The 16,859-nt window shown below is 43.8% G+C and overlaps 2 protein-coding genes across 2 annotated transcripts in view; one reads left to right on the forward strand and one right to left on the reverse strand.

Annotated features, from left to right (window-relative positions):
- Window positions 1-778: 778 nt before the first annotated feature.
- NPEPL1 (aminopeptidase like 1) lies at window positions 779-15,353 on the forward strand. Its single transcript, XM_025204701.1, has 12 exons — window positions 779-784; window positions 1,089-1,322; window positions 2,632-2,802; window positions 5,330-5,419; window positions 6,193-6,274; window positions 7,088-7,230; window positions 7,928-8,005; window positions 10,945-11,045; window positions 11,513-11,636; window positions 13,088-13,264; window positions 13,723-13,833; window positions 14,492-15,353. The coding sequence occupies exons 1-12, from the start codon at window positions 779-781 to the stop codon at window positions 14,648-14,650; spliced, it is 1,476 nt and encodes a 491-aa protein (XP_025060486.1). The 3' UTR covers window positions 14,651-15,353.
- A 123-nt stretch (window positions 15,354-15,476) lies between these two features.
- LOC102383865 (piezo-type mechanosensitive ion channel component 2-like) overlaps window positions 15,477-16,859 on the reverse strand; it is a 110,954-nt gene continuing 109,571 nt past the window's right edge. The window contains exons 56-57 of the mRNA XM_025204702.1: window positions 16,538-16,766; window positions 15,477-16,322 (exon numbers count right to left, since the gene is read on the reverse strand). Coding sequence (XP_025060487.1) covers window positions 16,073-16,322; window positions 16,538-16,766 — 479 coding nt within the window. The 3' untranslated portion in view covers window positions 15,477-16,072. The remainder of the gene's footprint in view (window positions 16,323-16,537; window positions 16,767-16,859) is intronic.

Consider the following 16,859-nt stretch of genomic DNA (forward strand, 5'->3'; position numbering starts at 1 on the left):
CCCCGCGGGGACAGCGGGCTGCGGGTGTACATCGGGCTCGGCCTCTCCCACGCCCTGCTCCTCCGCCTTCCCGCAAAGGGTGCAACCTCCCGTGTGGCCTTTCACCCCCGTGTGGCCCTTGCAGTGGGGCGCGGAGACCTGGGCCTGTTTTTGACCCGAGGCCACCGCCCCCCCAAGGCCTGGATTAGGCTCCCTCCGGGGTCGGTGCAAGCACCTGCTCTGGACTCTTAAGAAACATTTGGACGTTTATCTTGCTGGGATCCTTTGCCCCTAGCTGACTTCCTGCCCTGGGGGCTGGACTCGATGATCCGCCGAGGTCCCTTCCAGCGCTAACGTCTATGAAATCTATTCGAGCGTGAAGCTCATGGTCCCGAGTGCTGCCGGAGCCGACGGCTTGGCCGGGTTCGAAAAGGGAGCGGATAAATCCTTGGAGGAAAGGAGCATCCGCCGCTATCGAGCAGGGGAGTGAGGGGCACGGCCTCGAAATTAAAACTCGCCGGGCACGTGCTGGAGGCTGCGAGTGAGGGACGGTGCAGGGGGGGGAAACCCTGTTCGGACCCAGTTCTCCCCGCCGTCGGCATCCGCTCTGATGGTCTGACGCAATCCGTGGCAGTTCTTACTTTCTTAATTCCCTTTTCTTTTTTAAACTTAGAGAAAAATCACAAACACTTTGTGTGACAGTTTTTAGCTTGGTCACGCACTTGGCAGCACGGTGACAGACCCTTTCTCTTGTAAAGGATTGGCACTTTCCTCCTACTTCATTAACTGGCCGTGTGAAATGACGGCAAGTTTGGTGCTGTTAAATCAGACCGGCTTTTTATTTTAAACTGTTTTAATTAAAAACGGCTTTGAAGCAGCCCTCACGCAAATAAGCCTGTCTTCATGTTTGAATTTGGGATCGAACGTAACTCATAGAGCCTGAGGCAAGGGAGCAGAGATGTGTTTGTGATGGAAAGTAGTTAATCTTCCTGATTAACAAACAGGTTTCCCATGTTTAGAAAACCAAACACCTTTGCCTGCCTGGGCCTACTGGATCTAAAGCTTTTTGACACCAAAATGTTATCATTACGGGTGCATGGAACTGATAGAAAAGTGCACTACACATTTCAGTTTTCAATTTCTTTCTCTTTCCTCAGATATGGCAAGCTGCCTTAAACACGCTGAATCCCAACCCTACCGACAGCTGTCCTCTCTACCTGAATTATGCCACGGTGGCTGCTCTGCCTTCCAGGGTTAGCAGACACAATAGCCCCTCTGCAGCTCAGTTCATCACCCGCCTGGTTCGCAACTGTCTTCCAGGAGGCGTCAACAGATGTATTGTTGTAAGTGGCATTTGGAAAGTGCATTTGATGAAAAGCCAAGGGAGGACTATCCTTGTATTTGAGAGAATGTGATTTGTAGAGAGACCGTGGTCTGTACTTTAAAATTTTAGCAATATTTGTTAGGCTAGAGGTAATTTTTTTTCGTTCTTTTCTGACATGGTTATAGCAGTAAAAATCGTAGTAGGAACACGGTTATCTTGTTTTACAGGAAATTAAGCCAAAGTTATTGAACCAATATAACTCTTTTAGTATAGGAAGTGATACAGCTTTCCATTGTAGACAAGGGCTAGTCCATGCACAGTTTGAGTACCAGTTTAACTAAATTGGTTCTGAATTTAGTTAAACATGTCTGTTTTAACTAACTGTTAAACTTGTGTGTTAGATATGTACCTGTAAAACACATATCTACATGTTTTATTTATGATTTCTCTTTAGCAGACTTTAGCTGGATCCATATGGGATTATGGGGACGTTGTTCATTCAGGAGAAGTGTCCACACACAGAGAACCAGTATAGCAACTTCTTCCTGACTAGGATTTAAGCTATAACATTAGCACCCTGCTCACATCTTAAATGAATACAACCATCAGCTTGTCACTGACAGCGACTTCAGGATTTGTTGAAGGACATGTGCCTTGTCTACATTAGACTTTTAAAATACGTTAGTTAATGGGACCTAATCTTACACCTTGCCTGGACAAAGGCTTAGTTAACTAAGGCATCTTCTGTGAGTAGATAAACTCTGGATATTTAATTTGACAAAAATCTCTTACAGACCAGTTTGAATTTCAGGTTTGGGGTTTTTTTCCTCTGAACAGTTGTCAATAATCAGATTTTTCTCCAGGTAGACTGTATGGGCAATCTACAACATGCCTCACTTGAAAAATTAGTTTGGATACCAGTTGCAATTGTTAAGTCTCTCCCCTAGAATTAACTCTTGTACACTAAGATGGTTAAAACAGTACAGCTCCTCTAGTGTGGACATACCTGTGCCTGCATAAAGGTTCCTCATGGTCTGGCAGTAAAGCTTACTTCATTTCTATGTGGGTATATCACAGAAAATGATCTCATTAAGGGCTGGAAGGGACCTCACATATTATGAAAGGTACCAATACAAGTGTAACTGCATCAGTGCTACATGAAGCAGTTGAACCAGTCACAGTCCGTATGGAAACCATACCTACACTCTCTTCCCTTTCTCCCCATGGCACTCCCAGCTAAGATAACAGATGCCTTTACATCCAGTTCCAAACAGCTCTGTTCCAGCTCTGGCACTTGATGACCATGTGTTTTCTTGCTTGTATTTCAGATGGTCTGTGAGCGATCTGAGGTCTTTGCCTCAGCTTGTGCACTAGCCAGGGCTTTCCCACTCTTTACCCATCGATCCAGCATCTCTAGACGCACTGAGAAGAAAACAGTAACTGTGGAGTTTTTCCTGGTTGGGCAGAACAATGGGCCAATAGAAGTGGCAACACTTAAAGTAAGTTCCTAGCTTTCCCATTGATCAGCAACTTCCTTTGTTCCCTCTGTAGGGCAACCCTGGTTCTTGCAGAACTGTTGCACAGTGGTGTGAATTACCATTTGGTGTCTGAAATACCTACTGCACCAAAGATAAGTGATCCCAGACCACTTAATATAGTTTAGGCACCTCTGAGTCTGACATACCCCTGAAGATCATGTTCAGAGATCAGATACTCATTGTACAAGGCAGGATGAAAATGTGTGTCTCAACGATTTCACTTTCAAAATATTTAATGGTCAAATAATCTAATATTGCACCTAGTCAGGCAGATGAATTTATTTCCGAAAGGAAGTGGGGGGGAATTTGGCCTTAATGGGGTCCAAATTCTGTCCTTGACACTGCACATATGTATCGTTGAAGAAACTGGGAACTGCATGTTCTGGAATCAGAATTTGGCCTTTCATATTTTTATCTGATGTCATGTACCTGCTGCCTTTTATTCCCCTGGTAAAATTTGTAGCTAGAAATGAAATACTGGGGAAATAATCCAAGTCTGAAAGAGCCCAGAGTCTGTTACGCAACATGAATTTCTTTTTATAAAGTTAAATTGTAAAGTCATCTGAGTTAGTCATCTTTGAGTCGGAGAGAAACGTAGTGATGCACTTGGACCTGTGAGTCGTGGTTATTGGGGGGACATGAACTCCTTATCGACTGGGTGTTCAAAGTGTAATAGATCATTAGAATTCAAAGTTCTTCCTGAACAGTTCTTTTAAGCCTTGCTGTTACAAACATTAAGACAATCTCCTATTATGTGCTTCAAGTTTTAATATTTTAATACAGATTGAACCTAACCCAACTGAATCAAGGGCTAGGGGAGGTTGAAAGTTCCCACAGGTATGGTTTAGGCTGTAATAGGGCTGAAGAGGCACAGATTGACAAAGGAGAAACTGTCCCTGAGTGACACTCCTTCCACTTAGAAATGCTAGCATAAAAGGGGTGACTGTATATATTTCAAGTGTCCTAAGTTCAAGGCATCTCCATAGAGTTATGTTGCAGAACCCAACAATCAGCTTCTTGCCCTCAAACCAAAAAATAAGCAGTCAGTATTAAAAATGGACTCTGTCAGATAGGCAGGCCTCATGCCACTTAAGGCTTTGGGATTGAAAACCAACAGCTAGGCTAAAATTCTGCCCTGTCCTTCCCCTGAGGTCAGTGTCAATCCCACTGACTTCACTGAGGGCTAGGATTTCACCCCTTAAATTCAACCCAGACAGCTGGTGCTGATTCCAGAGCACGGATGTCACATGCTTTCCCTGGGAGGCACTGCTCACTGGGCAGACTGCCACATTCTGCACTACACCTGCACTGCCCATATCATTTTAATTTGGGGGCTGTCAGGGGTTTACCATCTTCTGAGTCTACCTTTAGTCAGGCTCTCTGAGTACCCCTTGCAGCCACTGTCAGGCACCACTTCTTTATAAGGATGAATAACCTGGCTTCTTTGACTCTGAGCACTGGCCCTGTGAGAGTTATATGCTTTCTTTTTCTCTGTGGCCCCACAAGCCAGTCTGAACTAGCTGAGTTTATCAGTCCATTAAAGGGAATCATTGCAGCATGAAGGGATTGCAGGCAAGCAGGCCTCTGTTCCAAAACAAACCAGCATTTTTAAGTCAATTGGACCATGTGGCAGGTTTCCCCAAAATCCACCTTTACTCTCTGCTTTTGTGTGTCCTCCCTCATGCTGGACTACAAGGTCATACAAATAGTTTCCTCACTGCTCGTCTTTCTATTCCAGGCCCTTTGGTTCCCAGTTATTAAAAGTTAATGTCTCATCAGTGCAGCTTCTATTGTCATCTTCCCCAAAGGCCTTCTTCCTTCAGTCATTAGCTATAACCATCTTATGGTAGACATTTCACAGCAGTTCAGTCTCAAGCTCTGTTTATCCGGGTCTGACTTCACTTAGTCAGAGGTAGAGATTAACCCCAGAGTGTTACAACATACAGAAAGAAGGGGAGACTGAGGCATGTACGTAGCACCTAAAAATCCAACATTTGCCAAAGGCCCCATTTATCACAAAAGAAAGCATTATCCATTGAAGCCATTAATTCTACCACATGTAAACACTAGTCTCCCTTCCTATGGAATAGCTAACCTCCACAGGCTTCCAGCTTAAACAGCCCATGGTTTATCTGATTCAGACAGTCTGAATCAGCTTCATGTCTCCCCCATGGCATTCATGGGCTTAAGTTGTACTGTGTGGTTACTCACTGGGACAGTGAGAAAGATCATCGAACTGCTCCAGCAAAGTACTCTGAGAAGGAATTCGGTTTCCTTAGAAATTGAAGCACCATAAAAATAAGGGACACGTAAGAAATGTATGAAAGCTGGTTGTGTGGTCTGGCGTCTCTTTGTATTGTGCAGCTGCTGCAGTTGCAGATTAAAGCGCTTCAAGGGAATCCACATCTTGTACCTTTAGATTCCACCCTTTTTCTGTACAGAAACCACACCATTTGCCTGTCTCCCCCCCACCCTGTTCTATTTCTAGTGTTTGGCGAGTGCTACGGAAGGAGTGAGGCTGGCTGCTCGGATCGTAGACACCCCTTGCAATGAGATGAACACGGATAACTTCTTGGAGGTTGGTACTTGCACCTTTCAGTAGAGCACCTTGTTTGCAAGTCTCTCTTTCTCAATGTAATAATCAAGGATAAATTTTGGCTTCTTATTAGCTAAATTGTAGGCCGTGTCAGCAGTGATGGACATTCCAAGAAGCTGTTTGAGGCTCATCTGTCTTTTGTTAAGCCAGGGAACCAATATCAGAATTGCTGTCTGAGCCCCTGGTTTGTTCTGTGATCTTGTACAGGGAGGTCAATACTTGGGACCGCCTTACAGTCCTGATCTTCATTGGATGCTCTCAGTTCATATTAATTTCTTTTTCATCTGATTTCTGCAGATGAGGCCCTCGGCCATTTTGCATTACAGCGTCCAGTCTGTGAAAAGGGGAAAACTACTCTCTTACCATGACCACATGTATCTAAAACTGGAGAGTGAAAATTGCTGTGTGTTCAAATATAGAGACCTGAAAAGCTGTTCAGAGCATGTACTTTCATCCTGTATTTCATTGTGGTCCAGTGCAGGTGACCAGCTGCCTTTCCTGCTTAAAAGCATCTGTCCCCTAGCAGAGTTTAAGAGCCAGACTCAGATGGCCTGGTGCTGTAAATCAGAGGGCTCTCCATGGAAGTCAGTGAAATTCACCATAGGAAGATCAGTGTCAAGACCACAGTCTTAAAAGCTTTGTGATTTTACTTCCGCAGAAATTTGCACGTGAGCATGTCTTTAACTATATGGAGACATAAGCACAGTGTAGTGAATATGGATTTATCTTTATCTTTTTTATGATGAACCTTAAAGGAAATCAAAAAAGTTGGCAAGGATCTTGGGATTGTTCCTACCATTATCCGTGATGAAGAGTTGAAAGAGAGAGGATTTGGAGGTATGCCTTGCTCAGAGTGCACCCTACAGCAGTGCTTCCTAAACTTTTCCTCAGCGTGACCCCATTTATGACCCCATTTCCTCAGCATGGCCCCTCACTCCCCACCTACAGCCCCCTGCTCCCTTCAGCAGCGCCGAAGCCCTGGCTGCCACCCACAGGAGGCAGCAGCTGCTATGTCCGAAGCAGAGTGCAGAGCCCAGCTTCTCCTCCCCTCTCCCCCGTGGGCACTGTCAGAGCAGAGCCTGTGTGGGGGGCGTGAAGGATGTGGGCTGCAGCCTTGGGTCTCCCCACCCTGCTGCCTTCCCCCTGGGGGCTCCACTGCCCTGTGGGCAGGACCCAGTGTGGGAGGGAGGGAGTGCCATGCTGTGCTGCTGTGGCTGCCAAGCTGAGTCGCCCCCTGCTCACCCGGCACCAGTTTAGGCACAGCTCCGCCGCCACTGCTGCTGCCGTGCCTCACCTTGGCAACCATGATGGTACGGCTCTCCCTCCCACAGTGGGTCCCACACACTGGGCTGCAGAGGTATCTCTTGCCCAGAGCTGGTCCAGTCCAGTTGCAGCCCTGCACCCTGCTGTGGGCACAGAAATCTCAGGGAGGACATTTATCACGACCCCATCTGCTAATGTTGTGACCCCATTTGGGGTTGCAGCCCGCACTTTGGGAAGCACTGCCCTACAATTTTTTGCTTATGCAAATTGGGAGCAATTTTATAGTCCTGAAATTCCCAAGGGGGTCTGAACAGGGACAGGACAATGAATCAGACATCTCCTGCTACGTTTCACCACCAAATGGAGTTTTTAATCTTTCTTTTCCAGGCATCTACGGAGTTGGCAAAGCAGCTGTGCATCCCCCTGCATTAGCAGTTCTCAGCCACACCCCAGAAGGTGCTACACAGACCATTGCATGGGTTGGCAAAGGTATTGTGTATGACACTGGAGGCCTGAGCATTAAGGGGAAGGTATGTAAAGGAGAGGAGATCTGGCATTTCACTGTAATGAGATTTAAGTGAATATAAGAGTTTCATCAGAAAAGGGATATAGAGGGTTTTTAGAGTTAAGCTCTGTCTCTCAAGGTGAAGGGCAAATTAATTTCTGGGAACATGTTGCTAAGCAGGTATTAGCTAGTCATTACTCCTAAAGTATTTTGCCTTAATCTCTGCACATAGGGTTTAATCCTGCCCAAATCAATGGAAAGATTTCCATTGGCATAAACCCATTTTATTTTTTTTTAATGAAGTAGCAGAAGAAGTGTAAAGTTCTCTAGCCCCAAGGCAAGTTCTAGTAAAAGGCAGGTGAAAATAATGTCAGGAAACTTAACAATCTTCAAAATATGAAGTTTGGCTCATCCCATATCCAAGTCACATTGTGTAAATTTCACAGCAGAAAACCACGAGCTACACATTTTAAACACTTTAGTGGCAGCGTTGCTACCTTATTCATCCTGAAAGTGCGAGGTGCAGAGCTCAGCTAATGTCTTAGAAAAGTGATTTAATTCAGTGTGGAACCTCACAGCTCAAACGGCCTTTGTGTGTGTGTGACGTGGGGTATATTGGAGATGAGTGTTCAAGAGACGAAGGTTGCATCAGAGTGTGAGCGTTAAAAGGAAATAAAACCGAATCTTGTTTTGAATCTTTCTATCCATTTTTGTTCAAATAGACTACTATGCCTGGCATGAAACGAGACTGTGGTGGAGCAGCTGCTATTTTGGGTGCCTTCAAAGCCACTGTAAAGCAAGTGAGTAAACTGTTAGTCAGTACGAGTTAGATCAGTGCTGGTGAGGAGAGGCAGTCTTGTCCAGGGTATGCTACCTGAGTTCTAATTGACTGTCAGTGGCCTTTGAGAAAATTGGGGAAGATGTTGATTAAACACTGGGAATTAATGTTTGTTACATGGCCTCAACACAGGGCTTTGCTTGAGTGCAGTCCCTAAGCAAAGATGCATTCCTGGATTGTGGCCTATATAAGTAAGTATTATCCTGAGACCTTCATTGATTTCAGTCTTTGTGCCAGCAATACACAGCACCGCTCCAGCATTGCTTTTCTTTCTGCGTGGTGGATGGGTAGTGAATTGGCTATCATGGGTGAGGGATTTTTGTAGTTCCTCTGTATTTAGCAAACAGAGAATTTTGTTACGAGTACTGGGAAAATAGACTTCATGTACCTGTCAATGTCCTGAATCCCAACCTAGTTCTCATAACATTTGGTGGGGAAACAGCAAAGCAGCAGATTATGGTCCTGACTATTGATTTGTTGCTGTGGCCAGAAGGTAAAAGGAGACCTTGCATAAAACCAAACCTTGGAGTATTGTGAACTACTCTCCAAACAAAAAAAAAAATCATGTGGTGCCAGAGAGATCTAGTTCTCACCATAAATCCAGCCTTGCTGACGAAGCAGCCCCTGCCTCCCCGCAGTGTCCAAGGTTCAAAGAACATTCACTTCTGTGGATTAATGTATAGTCTGTCAGAAAGCTGGTCCAGGAGATGGTCAGATGCCAGATTCCCATTTCCCAGCAGCTTATTATGACTCAAGCTCTGTGCCTTGGTGATAACAGCCATATTGGATGTGAAAGGGTTATAACCTGTGGAGCATTATCTGTGTAACTTGCAGCTGGAAGCAGATTTGAACAGAGTGGGGGCAGGATGTCACAAACCAAGTATGTAGCAAGGAATTCTCCTACTGTTTTCTGTCATCTGCCCCAGTGTGCCCCAGCGTGAGGTTAATTTATGGTTCCTCACTGCTGTCCATTTTTATGTTAGTTTTAATTAACTTCACTCACTCTTTGTTTAGCCCTTGGGACTTTAGAGGGTGAACTAATTCAGCAGGTCCTGGTTTCTTTAGCAGATGGGATTTATCAGAAGATTCCTAATGAACTTGACCCCTGGTAAAACTTCGCTACTGCTGAATGAAACTCCTGAGTGGGAATATAAATTCTCCTCCTTGCTTCCTCTCTCTCTAAACAGTAGGCTCCTTGTGAGTCCATACAGCTTCATTATAACAAACCCTCATGGGACTGAGACAGAAACTCATTGGAAGAGGATATTTGCTACAATAGGTTTAGTCAATTTGCTGCATCACAGCAATGCAAAATTGGTTCCTACTGTTGGGATTGTTAAGGGTGGGGGAGGCAGTTGTTATAATGAGGTGATGCTGTATTTGATGGTACTTTAGCATATATAATATAACCAAATATGTATTAAAACCAGAAGGAAGAGGGATTTGAGAAGAAAAAGAGAGAGAAGCAGGGAGCAGAAACATAGACATTATTTCCCAGCTCTCCAGAAAGTGCTGCAGGGCTCATAGCAAAATAGGAAGGTAGCAGTGGTAACCACTCTCCTTTTGGTTGTGGGCCTGCTTAAATGTGGGGAACCACTGGGCCTTCCTTCTTTTCTCAGACTGGTGATCTAGGTAGTTCAGTATCTTGTCTCTTGCATTAACTGATCTCAGAGCTTGAGGCTTGGGAGACCCTGGGACAGGCAGTTACAGAATAGGAGGGGATGTGTGAAGTGTATACACATTCTGTGTCTTAAGATTGCCTTCCTCAGCACCTTCCAGCCAATTTCTCGATAGCAGGCTTTCTAAAAGGCTGTGGAATTAGAGTGCCATCTAGGGAGAGACTACTGATATAGTTCAGGCTCTGCTCAGTGGGTCAGTGGTTTTCTTAGGTGCCTCTTCAGATGGCTCACAGCTCACCAGAGACGAGATCAACTTCTATGGTTTACGTTCTCCTCCTGTGCTAATGCTTCCCCCAAGATTCCAGTAAATGATAGGGAGAGGAGCAAATTAGGAAATGACCCCAAATTGTACTAATCGATGTTATTTGAGGTTAAATAAATGTAATGGAAAGGAATAGGAAAATAAGGATCGGAAAACAAGTCACTCCGTGAATGTGTAGCATACTGACACAAGTCTTTGTAATTATTATGTTGAAAGCATTTGTTGTCTGAGAGAGTTGGATCTTTCATTTGTGGCTATAGATGATTAAGGGGTTAGAAATGTTGGCCTAGATGTTCCCAGTCTCTGCTTTTGAGCCTGCATTAGGGTTGGTTCCACAGTTGGATGTCTTTGGTGGTATTCTGATGAAAATCCACACTGTTGTAGTTTAGACAGGAATATTCTGATTCAAGTTGTTTGTACTCAGCTGGGACCTGATCTAAAGCCCATCACAATCAACTGAAAGATACCTTTTGAATGCTGTGGGCTTTGGATCAGGTCTCTGTTGTCCTTAGTAGAGCCTGTTAAAAATGCACAAATGATTTCATTTGAAGAATAACATTACAGATGCACATGTACTGGGGAGAGACAGTGTTTCAATTCTGATATACCTCGCCAGAGAGAACAAGATTGCGTTACTGACTCGTTCAGCTGGCAAAGGTGTTTTGGCTTTCCTACCGTGCCCTGTTTCTGACACATGGCAGCTTCTAGGTATGTGCTGCTTCTGCTAGGCTTCTTACTCTCTTCCACTGAAAACTCAGAAGCTATCATTTTATTTATCCTTTAAGCTCTTTTCATAGCTCTAGGTCTCAGCTTCGGGTTAGAAGCCGCTGCTCATAGATTTACCATGTCATAAAATATGTTCTTTTTATTGCTTCCAAGTCATATTTCCTCACTGGTGTCAGTCCCAATGAACTCTTTTATGTTATATTGACTTGTATTTCTCTCCTGTTTTTGTTGCAGGGCTTTAAAGACAGTCTTCATGCTGTTTTCTGCTTGGCTGAGAATTCTGTTGGACCAAATGCAACAAGACCTGATGACATCCATGTCCTTTACTCGGGAAAGTAAGATTGCATCTATCCCTTTTACAGAATTGTTTAGGAGTGCCTTGTCTTTCTCATTAATTTAAATTGCTTCATAATCAAACCATTCAGACAAATCATGTAGGAACCCATTTACTTAGATTGAAAGTTCTTCAGAGCAAGACTAGGTTTTTGTCCTTTTTTTAAGAGCTTGAGTCAGTGGAGTCCTTTTCCATGGCAAGGCTTTTAGGAACTAATGCAGTACAAATAACAAACACCATTAATATAAATACCTGGTATAGTCATTCTCAGCTGATGTTTCTTTGCGATTCTCACAGTTTTGACTGAAAACAGGGACATTTCCTCTCAAGGCTTAAAAGTATTTTATCTTATTTGTAGGGTGGTAGGGGGGAGGGCAGAATGGACTGACAAGCTTCACAAGCATCTGAGAAATTAGATGGTTTATCTGAGTAGAAAGTCAAATGTGAAAAGTTCTGCCTTCTTCCTAGAACTGTGGAAATCAACAACACTGATGCAGAGGGCAGACTGGTGTTGGCTGATGGAGTAGCCTATGCATGCAAGGACCTTGGAGCTGATATCATCCTAGATATGGCCACTCTCACTGGAGCTCAGGTAGTTGTGCACCAAACAGCAGGGCTTGTGGAAGAACAACTTTCTGATAGTCTGTGTAGCATGAGAGCCTATATGCTATCCCTGCAGGTTAGCAGGGGAATACTTTCAGTTACAATCACAGGTCTTCACAAAGTGAACTAAAGACACAATTCAGTTAGCTTTAGCAATGGTAGGTTGTGGCCCAGTACATAGGCCAGCCACTGAAGGATATACAGTGTACTTCTCCAGCATGTACCATTATAGCTCCATTACTCAAGCAAGATGCCCATGCTCTTGGGCTTCATATATCATATACAATTGACTCGGAAGTGATGTATCTTCAGATGCATTTGAAACTGATATATATAGTCAAGTAATATTCATAGTTTGCAATTTTGTAGCTTTATCCCTAGATGACCTACAACCCATAATTAAAACACTGTTTTCAGTTTGCCAAGTCTGGTTCCATTCCTAGTGAAGCCTCAGCAAAGAGCAACTTTAAAGGTGGTGAAGATGATGGCATCTATAATTCAGCCTAGGGAACTTGAACTTGAGCCTTTTTCCTAGGCCTGAGAGGATTTTTAAATGATTGAAATGCTGAGGTATTAGTAGTATTGTGAGTATTAGACTTGCCTTTCCATAAGATGAACGGGAGAACTTAGTGCAACCATAATAGGCTGAGCACTGATACACAAATATTTTTTAGCCACTGCAAGAGCTGAAAGACTGTGCTAGATAGATTTGTAGACCAGGCCTTCTGCAGGTGTAAATCAGCCAGGCCTCTCTGGAGTTAATGGAGGTGTACTCATTTCCACTAACAGAAGGCATAGGTGAGGGTCTACAGGTAGATACTTGGCCATGTCCTGATTTACACAGGTTGTTATGTCATTGAGAGTGCACGTAACCCACTGTATATCATATTAATACAAGAGAAAAAAATCATACTGGAGTATCCTCTTTTGCATATCATTATTTCATAAAAGATGATAGGGGTGGGCAGCTGATCCTGTGATCACACCTCATTAGCTGGGGAGTTTTAATTTATAGAAGAGAAACAAAATGGGTTTCCAGGAGCCTCTTTGCCCAAATCAATGTAGAAGAGCCCTTCTAAAAATTTCCTGCGTTTGTCAGCCAGTTACCTGTTTGGAGAACTCTGATACTCGGTGGCTTCCAAGCCCTGGATTAAATCCAGGACCTAATAGCAGACATCAGGGGAATGAATCTTTCCAGTAGATGTGGTTCCAGCTTTCAAAATGTGACCACATTACTTGTGACTGACCCAAATAGCGGGGTGGTTGTATGCATGAGAGAGCATTCATGGCTGGGTTAACCAATAAACAAAGAAAAAAGGAAATTGCATGGTTATCGATAGCGGGGCCTGGCCATGCAACCTAGTAAGTATGAAGGAGCGAGCAAAAGATTGGAGACTGAACTATATTATTGGTACTGGATCGTGTGTTATTCCCCACTAGGGAATTGCTACAGGGAAATACCATGCTGCCATCCTTACCAACAGTGAAGAATGGGAAAGGGCATGTGTTAAAGCTGGCAGGAACTGTGGAGACCTGGTCCATCCTCTTGTGTACTGCCCTGAGCTCCATTTTAGTGAATTTACCTCTGCTGTAGCCGACATGAAGAACTCTGTGGCGGTAGGCTTATTTATGTGTTATTTTATTTTAGTTCCTTATGTAATAAGCATTTTTCTGGGCCTGACTCTGCATGGATAAAGGCTTCTCAGATGTGCTTTGACCCTTTAGATGCATGGCTAAAGGCAAGGCAGGAAACTTGCCTAATACGGACTTGCAAACAGCTCCTCTTCTCCAGCTATAGTGACTGTACTGACTACACAGTGCATCCTATTTCACAAGGGCCAAAGTGAGATAGGGTTAGAAGTGGCCTAACAAGGTTTTCTGCATTACATTTTTGGCTGTCTCCCCCTCCCAGGCATGAGTACTCTGCTGTCATTCTTCACAGTGAGGTCTGGCTTTGTGAATTGTTTTCCATGGTGCTCAGTAATGTGAAGTCATTGTTATGAGTTGTTCTTGGGTGAAACAGTTCATTCTTAAAAACAGTATCTTACAAAATTAAATCTTTACTCTTTGTGCAGGACAGGGATAATACTCCAAGCTCCTGTGCTGGACTTTTTATTGCTTCTCACATTGGCTTTGATTGGCCTGGAATATGGGTCCATATAGACATTGCTGCACCTGTTCATGCGGTAAGTGTGCTTATTTGTCCTCCAAGGTGCTTGCTTCTAAGGAGAAAAACCTCTCGTCTGAAGATATCCTGATTGCAGCTCCCGACTGCAGTGTAGGGCTAAGCCATAGAGTGGAGAGAGGAGCTGGGTATTCAGATGTAGATAATTTTCAAGGATGAGCTTGTTCCTTTGTTGAAGATCATTCTAAGGGCATCCCTGCTTTATGCGTTTTTGTTATTGGAGACTAAACTGGGGTTTCTGTGTTTGCAGTATCCATACTTCTAGATTCCTGCACTTTAAAATACCACTGGGGTTCTCTGTTTTCTCCTTTGTGCGTGGGATTTTCTGTTATCAGAGCCACCAGAAATACCTGTATGCAAGAATACTGCTTGCTTTTCCAGAGTTCTCTCGCCAAATGCTGCATATTACAATCTGAACTGCATCAAGGATGAGATTTTTTTTCAAAAACAGCTCAGAGTTAGGCTCTCAAATCCCCTGTATCTTAGTAAGAGTTGAACATCTAACTCCACTAAGTGCTTTTGAAAATCCCACCCCAAGGTTTCTTGGACTGACTTGCAGTTGAGCATTCTTTCTGCCACTTGTAATCTGCTTGAAAGAGTGCAGATGAGCCTGGTACAAAAGTGATATTAAAATCTGAAGTGCAACAACTTGTTTCTAGGGGGAACGCGCTACCGGCTATGGAGTGGCCTTGCTGCTGTCTCTGTTTGGTGGGGCATCTGAAGACCCTCTGCTGAACATGGTGTCTCCCTTGGGATGCAATGGAGACTCTCCAAACGAAGACATGGAGAGAGATTCTAAAAGGCGACGCCTGGTGTAATGCTCCCTAAGGCCTCAGTGACGGGGTGCACATGTTACCTCACTTTGCACTGATTCATTCTGAAGCAATGAAAATATTACACATCAGAAATTGCCATTTTTTTACTGTCTTGATGAGATTTATTACTCATTTCTGAGAAAGCAGCCTATTCCTTTTGTTTTTTAAATTATTGGTGCACACAGTAACTGAACAGTACTGACCCAGCCAGCTCCAGGCTCCACTAGCTTTATCCAGGAATAGAGGAGTATCCTCCTCAGCACCTCACAAAACTTTACTGAGTGCATTAATGCATGAGAACCTCCTCAGAGTGTGAAGAAGCAGCTGAAGCTCTTACTTACAAAACCTTCTGATTTATTTACCTGAGGTTTTGTGTGTCAGATGTTCTTGCAGGCTCCACTGCTTCTCAGAACACAAGATGAGGAAGAAGAAACCACTGTAGGTTTGACCTAGTCAGCTGCAACAGCTTAGCAGCAGAAAGTTTAATGACTGAATACCTTCTATTTCAGTAAGGTGCCCTTCCTGCATGTTTAAATGTTAAAAATCTACAAAAAAAGCAGGCCAGAACATCTCTTCATATAGGTCTCTCGCTTTCAGATAACAGAACATGTTAATGTTAAACAAAAAATACTTGGATTTTATTGAATGAAATAGGTTTACAGAGTAATGTGGCTGACTGCCACTTAATAAATTAATTATTAAAGCAGCTTGCATATCCCAGCCTGGATTTTCATGGCGTTATTTGCATTTCTGAAAATACTGGGGACAGGAAAGCAAGAGCATGACTGTGCATTGAATATTCCCAAGCCCAGCTTTAATACAGCCCAGAAGCAGGCACCAAAGGTCTTGGTGGTTTTGCAGTGTGAGGGGCACTTCCACTCTTAAGAAGAAAGGACCGCATTTATTTCACTGAGTGCATGCAGCAGAGATCAGGTTGTGCTAGCTACTGTACAAACACATACTAAGAGGCAGTCCCTACCTTCAGTAACTCATGGATAAAGGCTGAAACTGGAAAGAGAGGCATGAGAAGGGAAATGACTTGCCCACCTTACATAGTTGGCAGTAGAAATATCAGGTCTAACTGGACCTACGGTGTCTCTTCGGAGCTGCTTTTTTTTGGGCTGTCTGAAGATTTTTATCTGCATGGTGGCCAGAAACTGGGCTAACCTATTGGCGTGAGTGAATAGAGGTTGAACCCTTGGTAAAATTAATGGTAGGCTTTCTGATTACATTCAGGCCAGTGATCTCAAGTTTATACTGTTCGCTGAAGGAGAATGAGGAAGAACCTGATATGGAAATATGCTGTGGGAGAGAAGACACTTGCAGCTCCCTTTTGTGAATGTTATTTTAACCTTATTTGCTTCTCAAGCAATGTATATTTGCCTCCTAAGCCTGATCTTCACAAAGGTATTGGCCTCTTCATTGTCAGTTTAATTCCTTGGTCCACTTAATCATGGTTTCTGGAGATCTGTACAAAAAGATGAGTTTGGCAAAGAGTTGTTCTTCTAGCTCCAGTTCCCCAATCTCCCGCACCAGGAAAATGTCTCTGCAGAGTTTCAGGATGCGGTCCACATTGGGCAGCTCTTCAAACATTATGGAACGGGAGATGCCGCAAAAGAACTCACGAATAAACTTCCCAATGACAAAGACAACAGACATGTACAGGCCAACGACACTGAGAAAAAGAGGAGAGACTGTGAAAATCCTTTCCCTTCCTCCTAGTAAGAATCATTCCGCACTATTCAACTGGACTACATGCTGTCATTCTATGCCCCAAATGCCAGCTGATCTCAGTGAGAGTGAATAACTCCCAGCTATCCCAGCAAAATAAAACAACCCACCACATAGAAAGCAAAGGGATGTGCTTTTTGAGTACAGCCTTGCCCTTACCCATATCCTTCCAGGAATCCCAGGCTAGCAGGACTGACTTTGTCATTAAAGATGATGAGCTCCATATTCTTGCTGCAAGCATTGTTAAGACAGGTTGGGCTCTGCTCTTGAATAATCCACCACTCAGTCGCTTTGCTTGAAGACAAATTACTGGGCAGCTGGTGTAGTTTTATGGTTACGTTTCGGAAGAAAGCCATTTTCTCTACATCTTTTGGCTTATGAGAATGAACTGTTTCACAAATGCAAAGGTAAATGAGGAGCTTTTTCATTTTATGTCTAACACCTCTCACCACTTTCTTGTCTCATACATAAGGGCTCTTTC

This window comes from Alligator sinensis, unplaced genomic scaffold (genome assembly GCF_000455745.1).
Source record: "Alligator sinensis unplaced genomic scaffold, ASM45574v1 scaffold970_1, whole genome shotgun sequence".
NCBI classification, from domain to species: domain Eukaryota; kingdom Metazoa; phylum Chordata; order Crocodylia; family Alligatoridae; genus Alligator; species Alligator sinensis.